The 9952-nt window shown below is 39.5% G+C and overlaps 1 protein-coding gene across 1 annotated transcript; it reads left to right on the top strand.

The window, feature by feature from the left end:
• Window positions 1-459: 459 nt before the first annotated feature.
• Window positions 460-4505, top strand: LOC105389209 (putative odorant receptor 92a). Its single transcript, XM_038120554.2, has 7 exons — window positions 460-1172; window positions 1660-1852; window positions 2183-2279; window positions 2594-2698; window positions 3141-3229; window positions 3687-3753; window positions 4382-4505. The coding sequence occupies exons 1-7, from the start codon at window positions 524-526 to the stop codon at window positions 4436-4438; spliced, it is 1257 nt and encodes a 418-aa protein (XP_037976482.2). The 5' UTR covers window positions 460-523; the 3' UTR covers window positions 4439-4505.
• Window positions 4506-9952: the final 5447 nt, after the last annotated feature.

Raw genomic sequence — 9952 nt, forward strand, 5'->3', positions numbered from 1 at the left:
TATCTTATAATAATAGAAAATAATCATCAATAGAGTATTATCATTGGTAGTTACCATAGCTCTAAGGTGGGACATGTTACTTGAAATATGTATATTTTAACTTGATGTTTAACCATCGAATTATTATTAGATGTATAAAATATTGTGAACAAATAAACCATCAAGAATAGGGTTTATTCATCCCCGGAATCTTTACAGGAGAAGTGAAGCACGCGGTGTAATGCTACTGGTATTATAACACGAGTACATTTTACACCACTAAACTAATTTAACTAAAAAAATATATTTCACGACTCTAAAACACTACTATTTTTTATTTCATAAAAACACCCTGAAAAAATACTGCAAAGAGCATAGGTGATGAAAAGCCAACCGTATTTCTTTATTCACAAAAGACAAAGATAATTACAGGGTACGTTTACGAAGTGTCATATAAAAACCGTTCACGTTTCCATTTTATCACCTCTAATCATTGTCCGCAACCAACACAACGTATCATTGCTATTACTTTACTATTACAAACATGTCAGCAACGGAAAAGTTCGACCATTCTCTCTACAGAACAAAAATGGCCCTTCTAGCTTCGGGCATCAAATTCAGTGAAGGCAACATGAATAAATTCCTAGACCACATCATCAACTATTGGTTGTTCTACTTCAACTGTTTCTGGCTCTACATGGATGTGATTGGCGAGCTGATCTGGACTTACGAGGGTATTCAGGAAGGACGAAGCTTTGAAGAAATCTCCGTTATGGCTCCATGTATCACCGTCTGCCTTCTGGCTACAGCTAAATCTATGCCTTTGTACTTACAAAGGGGCATACTGACCAATGTAGTTAAGGAACTGAGGGAAATACATCCTGATACTGATGGAGATGAAAGCGAAGACGATGATGGAGAGAGAAGGAATGATGAGGACGTCGTTGTGTTAGAGCGAGACATAGCAAAAGCGGCGATCAAGCATTTTGATTCTATCATGCAGTTGTTTCTGTTCCTGTGTGTGTCTGTGTTCACCTTCTTTTGTTTGTTGCCTCTACTACTGATGGTGTATCAGCGGTATACCACTGGTGTTGCAGAAGTACAGTTTCCATTTTCTGTGAAGTACTTTTTTGATATCGATGTGAACAGCTCTTCGATCTGGCCGATTGTGTATTTCCATCAAGTTGTGTCAAGTTTGTATTTCATTGCAATTACGTTCTTCATTTCTTTAGTACCAGATCAAAGGTCTGCCATTTTGGAAACTATTGTTTCTAATACTTTTAGTATGATCACATTATCATCAACCACGCCTTTTGCTCATCTGCCAAAGAACTAATGAAGGTTTGCAGTAGATGAGTCATTAAATGAGAGTAATTTTTAAGCAGGTAGTTCTTGCATGAGGGAACCCGAAGACAGAGTGTTTTGACTCTTCACAAAGTTAACAGTCCTCCTTTTGGCATCGTACGCAACGGATGCATCGCGTTCAGTATTATTTGTATAAAAAATCACACAAGTGCGTCCACTTCATCGGCATTGCCGTCGCCGTTTCTCCAAACATGACAATCCGTTTGGTCCGATACATACAATACTTACCGATAGATAGACGCTTACTTTTAGAGAGGCAGTACCACTATGCCCAGTACCACTGCAAACTAATTATGCTGACTATTCCTTCCACAGCCCTGATAGTCTCCCTCAACGTCTATGGCTCTGACTCTCTATTCTACGCGTGCTGCAACTTCATCCAGATGCATTTCCGTATCCTGCAGTGTCAGATCGAGTTCCTGATCGGGAGACAGTGGGGTCCCAGCGACAGTCACACCTTGAATGAGAAGTTCAAAGGAATTGTGAGAAGGCATCAGGGTTTGACTGAGTAAGTAGGTAGCAGCTCTGTAAAAGTCGTGGTGGTAAGATCCAAATTTACATATCATACAGTCTGCCACAGAGATATCTGATACCTTGGGTCAGGTATTGTAATGACGTACGTGTAAATTACAAAGGAGTCAGGTAGATAGATAGAGTGTAACTTTCGGAAATTAAACTGAAACTACTTCGGGATTATTGACTCGGGAAAACGAGCCATGATTAGGGTTTCTCTATATTTTACAATTTGTAACGACTTTGTCAATGCCAGTTTAACCATAATAATCATGCAAATTATATACATCTATATAATTGTGATCTAAAATAATAACGTTTTCAGGATCGTCAGACAGCTGGAGTTTTTGTACTCATACTCATCACTGTTTAACTTTGTGACAAGTAGCTTTTTGATTTGTCTGAGCGGGTTCATTGTTACGGTTAGTATTTAACACCTAGGTTTAGCATTTATTCACTTATGTAATCTTCTGTTGAGCACAAATTGTATTTAGATCAAGTTTGAGTAAAAACGTCCGTAGTCGAGCTAGTTTCAGTGATCGTAACTGGGCAGCTCGAATACATTTGCCAGTCGGCTTGAACACTTACCCGACAACTCTCTCAGCACAAGCTTGCTTGTGTTGGGGTTCACCAACCCGCACTAGGCCCGCGTCGTGGACTAGGCCTATGATTTGAACATTATGTTTTATAATCTTTACATTGGTTTAACATTAATTAGATTCTTTTTAACTTTCAGACGTCAAAAGAAACACGGCTGGTGCTGTGCTTTGTGACGTTCCTGTTCATGAGTCTCGCACAAATATCCATATTTTGCTATGGAGGAGATCTTATTATGCAGTCCGTAAGTATGGCATGACGATTAATTCACGTCCGTAATCCCCGAAACTGTTGGCGGCGAAAGACATAACGTTACCTACATAAGAACCAGTAGTCGTAGTCACGTTCACTGTTGAGTTGAGTCGTGGTGGCGTAACGTAAAATTTAATAATAAATTCTTTAGAAATAAGGTATCAAAGCACAATTATATCACGTACTCTTGATATTGTTATGGAAAATATCGTGAGGATACCTGTAAATCTATTCTAGATGTTGTGTACCTTTAGTGCATTGTCATTCGAAAACGGCGACACGGCTCGTGATCTATCGTGACTACAGAAAGCGGGTGACTCGTCTCGGTTTGCGTAGAGTAGTCGAGTCACTTCTGACCACTCCTTCGGGGGATCACAGCCGTGAGCATATGTTTGTAGTATATATTTTTGTACTAATCTGCAGTGATGTTGCAGAGCAAGGACGTGTCGGCGGCGGTGTACCGCAGCCGCTGGTTCGTGGCCGACGAGAGGCTGAAGCGGAGCATGTTCATCGTGCTGGCAAGGTATTACATTTACTATTATGAAGTAAGTACCTATACACTCGAGTGCAAAATAAAACCTCCCTGAGGCCGTTTTTAACAGCATGCGGATTTGAGCACGCACGCGGGATTGCTCCGCACGCGTGACAAGCTCAATTGTTCTTTTCATGTATACAAGTATTCATTGTTGCGCGTGGAATATGCACGTGGGACGCGGGAAAATGACGTGCAATTCCGCGTTCGTGAGTAAATGGGCACGATGATAAAATCACCCTGAGTTACGTAAGAAGGTCCGTAAATAAACTCTATCCAGGCCAGAAGACCTAGCACGGGACAAAAATCTTCCAGTAACATGGAAACAATGGATGGAGCGACAATGGCAGGTATAACAATACGGACTCGTATGTACACAGATGGAACCTTTTCATTGCTCGCGAGAGTCACGAGTATATTATTTATATGAATGAGGTTTTAATTTCAGGGCTCAGAGGCCGTGTAAACTGACGGCTGCCAATTTTGCAGATCTGAACTTGAGCGCTTTTGCAACGGTAAGGATTAAATACCGACCCAAATATTATACAATACAGGATGTTCAAAAGGGGCCAAAAAAGCCAAAAAAGGTGACTTAGGGGGTCTATTCTATTCTATGTGGGGATGTAAATACCTGCACCTGGCTATCTTGAATGCAACCTTCGTGCATATCTTCAGGTGGTAATTGTGAACAACTTTGGGTCTAGGTGTTTTGAAAATATGCATGTAAAAAATTCGCTTCTCCATAGAAACTTTGATGGTTTTGCACGTGGCTTACAATACCGCTTTTGCAACACCCTGTAAGTAAACGTTTAAAATTACGACGTATAAAGAATGCTACGAACGTGTCAGGTGTATTTAAATAATTTAAAATTGGCTTCAGTAAATATAAATTGCCCATATTAAATATCTATAAATCATAATATTTACTGTAATTTGTAGTGATATTACAGGTGGTCAAGTTATTATTTACATACATACATACCTACATCCATCCTGACGTCCCTCAGCAGGTACAAAGGGCTTTGAGAAGATTTCTTCATCAGACTCGATCTTGGGCAGCGGCTGCGAGATCTTACCACTCCATCCCCACAACCTTTGCCTCACTCTCAAGTAATTATTTAACTTATTTATTTAATATTGCAGGTATTACGCCGTTCCTGGTCATATTTCGCTCTATTAAAAACAATGAATGACCAATGAATTTTATCAACTTAATATGTATACATGAAAATATACTTGTAGCATGAAATAAAGTCATCAAGATAGATGGAAGCAGTATATTTCTCCCACAATCTACCGACGAAAAATGCCTGTCCGAGAGTTGAAAAGAAAATCATTTGTTAACCGCAAAAAATCACCGCCACGTCTCTTTATTCGCAATCGAAGGCACAAATTTCACCCAAAATACAGATTACAGGGGACAAAAGCGAAGCCAGTTGAAAAATATGCTCTTGCTCTATCCATACCTTAGATTAACAACATACAACCAAGATGGCGTGTCACTTACATATTAAACAAAACAAAAAACCGCGTTTTGTTTACTGTCAAACCGTTTTAAGTTCAACCTAATGACAAGCATTTGTACCTATGGATAAAGTCACAAATCTTGTTTTAAAATAAGAGCTCAGTGGTAGGAGTGGGGGTTTAATTGTCGAGACATTTCTTTTACACTCCATCTAGTTGGTATATTGTTAATCTAAGATCCATACTATACGTATTTCAGACATCCTGTGGCTGGCAGGACTGAACGGCTGTCGTATATGAGTTGGGGGGAATTTTCTGTTATGTGACCTATATCGGACAGTTTTTATGCAGGTATCTGACCCACCTCTCACATAATTCAATGTACCTAGTGCACTTACAAGCAATGAAAAAGTTCCAGCGACATTAGTAGCAAATCCTAATCCTAATCCTAACTAATATTATAAATGCGAAACTAACTGTGTCTGTCTGTCTAATACTCTTTCACGCCAAAACTAATGAACGGATTTGAATGAAATTTGGTATACATATGGTCTAGAGACCTGAGAAAGAATATAGGCTACTTTTTATCCCGGAATTCCTACCGGAAAACTTTTTAAGGCGAAGCGAAGCTCGCGGGAACATCTAGTTACCCATAAATGGAATAAGCTCGAAAATTGAGTCCGTTTACTCTCGAGATTTTGTAAGTGGAATTTTTTCATTGCCTACGAGTGTATTTGTTAGACTAAACGTTAACTGATGCCTGTTCGTGGTCTCCACTCGAGAACTCGTCTACCCCAACGGTTATCGGTTCTTCGGCAGATATGATCAGCCCACTGCCACTTCAGCTTACATATTTTGACAGCTTGCATATGTCGGTAACCTTAGTCCTCTGACGGATAACCTTATTTCTGATAAATGCTCAGTCTTTGTAAATGACATTCAAATATTAATTAAATCAGGGGCTGCCTGATATTCTGTTTGGCAGACTCTACAAAAAGGTGGTTAAATGAAAGATAAGACTTGAAATAGGTATTATTTCTATGAAATAAATACCAACTTTGCTGCATGACTCTCACCCTGTATATTAGATGTGGTAAGTTATAATGGTAAGTAGTATAATTAGTAAACCGCAGTTATTTGCTATGTTGTAATTAAACCACTAATGGGTGATCCCGATAGCCTTACGTAAACTATACAACTGCCTATTAAGATTAAATAATTATTTAGCAAAATAACAAATAGGTATGATATAATTAACTGTTATAACTTATAATGGAAGAAGTTGCCCAATTCACGATGTGTTTTCACTATGAGTATAAGGATCAAACTGCCTTGCGATTCTGTAAAATCAGACATCTCACTTCGATCTTCATTCTCCCTTCACATTTCACTTCACGTTCGAACAGTTATCACATTATATGTCATCTCATACATTATTTGTCTAAATCTCGAAATTCGATGTGTCCACGGAAATTGTAGAATGCCAATTTGAAAACTCACTCCGGATTCAGAATCGAGTTTTGATGCTGTTTACTGATACTCAGATGATGTCTGTTACAACATTGTATGGAAGGTGCATTATATGTACATTATCCTAACTAATATATAATATTATAAATGTGAAAGTAACTGTGTCTGTCTGTTTGTTACTCTTTCACGTCAAAACTACTCAACGGATTTGAATGAAATTTGGTATACATATGGTCTAGACCCTAAGAAAGAACATAGAAAGAACTTTTATCCCGGAATTTCCACGGGAAAACTTTTTATGGCGAAGCGAAGCTCGCGGGCACAGCTAGTGGAAAATAAATTTCACTCTGTATACACATATTATACAGCCTCGCATACGAAAGGCACATAAAATATCAATGTGCGAACATTCGTACAGATATTAATGTAAGCCATTTATCGATGCTTGCGGGCGTGAGTAAGCGATTTCAGTAATGATACAGAAATAACTAATATGGTGCTTATTGTGTTTTGTATGTGTGTGTGTGTAATATACAGTATTATGTAGAAGAGGCATTAATGATAGCTAGTAGAATACGGTTGTAAACATCATCATCAGCCAATAATCATCCACTGCTGGACATAGGCCTCTCCCAAGGAGCGCCACAACACCCGGTCCTCGGCCTTCCTCATCCAACCACTACCCGCCACCCGCCTAAGGTCGTCAGTCCAGTGGGCAGGAGGGCGTCCCACTCTGCGTTTGCCTGTTCGAGGTCTCCACTCGAGAACTCGTCTACCCCAACGGTCATCGGTTCTTTGGCAGATATGACCAGCCCACTGCCACTTCAGCTTGCATATTTTGACAGCTATGTCGGTAACCTTAGTCCTCTGACGGATAACCTCATTGTAAACAATTCGAATATTTTCAATGATAAAATATTCGAGCGCATTATTTTTACCTAAACATAGTTGTAATTACACACCTACTAAAAGCAATCTCAAAGAACGAAGAATGCATTTTTACTTTCGACTACTAACTTTTAGCAGATTGTATTAATATAAATATACCAATTTTATAATAAAACAGGCAAACCGGAGTGCGAGCGAGCGTAAACGGCATCGTTACGTTACCGCAAAGTCCAAATGTGTATTTCACACCTGCTTTCACAATTTAACTTCCTGAAATACGGTGTTATTCATCTAACTCGGCTGACGGGAGGAATTACCGCTACACGGCTCGTTCGGCGCATTCGCGGGAAATACTCACACCATTTTACGTAAGTATGTATTTTAAAATTATATGGATACAATAAGATTTTGATTTGTTCATCATCAGCCAATAATCATCCACTGCTGGACATAGGCCTCTCCCAAGGAGCGCCACAACACTCGGTCCTCTACCACTACCTGCCTCCTAAGGTCGTCAGTCCAGCGGGCAGGAGGGCGTCCCACGCTGCGTTTGCCTGTTCGTGGTCTCCACTCGAGAACTCGTCTACCCCAACGATTATCGGTGACGTCCCCACTGCTGGGGCACGGGTCTCCTTCCAATAAAGGAAGGGTTTAGGCCTAGTCCACCACGCTGGCCTAGTGCGGGTTGATGGACCCCAACACAAGCCAGCTTGTGCTGAGAGAGTTGTGCTGAAACTATTCTTATTAGATTTCCAAAAACTTGTACATAAAATACGAGACCACTGTCCCGAATTATCGGGAGTTGTACCGATTTCAACTCACAGAATAATCAAGATAATTATTCTGAGTGTAGACGAGCCTTAATATTAATATCGGCGAGTTGAGGGTAGACTAATTTATCCACGTAAACGAGCAGCGCGGGAGCGCTTTTCACTTTTGGGGAGCAGCCGCGGTGAGCAGACGGAGAGTGAGGGAGTTATCAGTGTCGTGGGTGCGAGAGGACCCCGCGGAGCGGAGCCGAGGCGCCCAGGCTCGGGGAGCCGAGGCGGGCGTGATGGCCCGGTTCAGACAACAGCCAGTTACTGCAAGTGTGCAGCTGAGTAACCTTTCTACTTACCTTTTATATCTCGTTTATGATTGATAAGTTATACCTACACTTGATTTCTTGATGTACCAATTGTGTTTATAATGAGTAAGGAAACTAAGGAGCTAATAATGTAAGGTTTAAAGGAGGTACGAGGTACATACCGTACCCGTACCGTGTGATAATAGATAGATTAGATATTCAGTGCGCCAGGGGAAACAATCCCATGTGATCAGTGTAAGAAGCTAGGGAATCAATCCCATGTGATCAGTGTAAGAAGCTAGGGAAACAATCCCATGTGATCAGTCCCAGGGAACAACCCTGCTAGCGAGGCACGGGGTGGCTATAGGGGAGGTTGGAGGCCACTGGGGTGAAACCCCTAAGAACATCAGGATTATCCTTGACATTCAGACGATCAGGTTATTAGACTGATCGGTCATCACGTGTGCGTGATATTAAGTAACTAATTTGTTTATGATATATCCCATATTCAGTTCGTCACCGTGATTAGTATGTTTGTACTAATCACGGTTATTAATTATTAACAGTTCAGATATTCGCGTTTACTCATATAAATAGTTAAATGAATTCGCGACAACCACTGAGAGAGCAAGCATCGAATTACTTCCACAAAAGTTGAAGTGAACTTTGTTACCCTATTCATGAGTATCTGCTTCGTATTACTGAGGGCTACTTCTGGTAAACTAACGAACACTCTACAGTGTGCTGTCTGGAATATACACTCACAGGCAATGAAAAGGTTCCACTGATAAAAGCACCGAAATTAATCCTAAACTGAAAAAGCTAACTTGGGTGATGAGGCAAGTTGGGAGGGTAATGAAGTGAAATGTTCTTTATTCGACGTAAAATTTCACAATTAAGTATTTGATGATAGTTATAGTACTTTACCAGCATTTTACATAGGCTTCGTCATTAAGGAGAAGAAATGGCGAGAGAATCTCCTGGAGCATCCTTTCAAATATCAGCTTAAGGGCTGATTTTTCAATGGTCAGATAAGTGTTATCTGAAGAATAAAATTGTTGCTGTCACTGTCAAATACAAACATTCAGATGCGACAGTAACAATTTTATTCCTCACATAGCACTTACCTGACTATTGTAAAATCAGCCCTAAATCTAGTACATGATTTTATAATTAATAGTAGAATGAGACCCTTGTTCGGCAGCAGCTGTGACGTCAGACAAACTGTATAAATAAAAACTGCCGGCTATTAACTCGCTCCGCAGTTTTCACAAAATTCAGTCAATTTAAAATATAAGTAATACAGTGCAGTGGTCTCGAAGAATGTAAAGAAACAAATCCCTAAAAGTATCAATTTAAAGCTCGATTTATAGAGCATCGAAAGAATGTAATATAACTTACTTAATATAAAAGTACAAAAGGCGGTTTCAACACTTCTTTCTTCCAGATAACCATGAGTTACAACACGCAATAATTACATCGGACGGACTAAATCAAGAAGTAATTAAAGAACAACGAATAAAATGAGTGCATCAATGTACCTCTGCTTTCCCTCAAAGAAATTGATATGTTCTGAAATTCTTTATTTAAATATAAGTAATAATGTTTTTATTACATCCCTCTTTTAAAAAAACTATATGATAGAATAAAACCAAGTATTTAACCAAACAAAAACTTATTTCAGTAAAATTCAGCCTGAGGGATTCAATTCTTATTTTAATGGCCGCGCTTTCAGACGCTTTAATGAATAGTTGAAACAGTTTTCATGAAATTTTGCCTTCTTGTTATCCGAAAATTGAAGAGACAGATTTTATTTCTAATATTAT

This window comes from Plutella xylostella, chromosome 14 (assembly GCF_932276165.1).
Source record: "Plutella xylostella chromosome 14, ilPluXylo3.1, whole genome shotgun sequence".
Classification (NCBI taxonomy): domain Eukaryota; kingdom Metazoa; phylum Arthropoda; class Insecta; order Lepidoptera; family Plutellidae; genus Plutella; species Plutella xylostella.

Bases quoted from the DNA above. Each gene is read 5' to 3' on its own strand.
- LOC105389209 (XM_038120554.2), top strand. From the start codon at position 524: ATGTCAGCAACGGAAAAGTTCGACCATTCTCTCTACAGAACAAAAATG. The intron at 1,173-1,659 runs GTTTGTATTTCA...TTCCTTCCACAG, and splicing joins TTTCCATCAAGTTGTGTCAA to CCCTGATAGTCTCCCTCAAC. The intron at 3,754-4,381 runs GTAAGGATTAAA...TTAATATTGCAG, and splicing joins ACTTGAGCGCTTTTGCAACG to GTATTACGCCGTTCCTGGTC.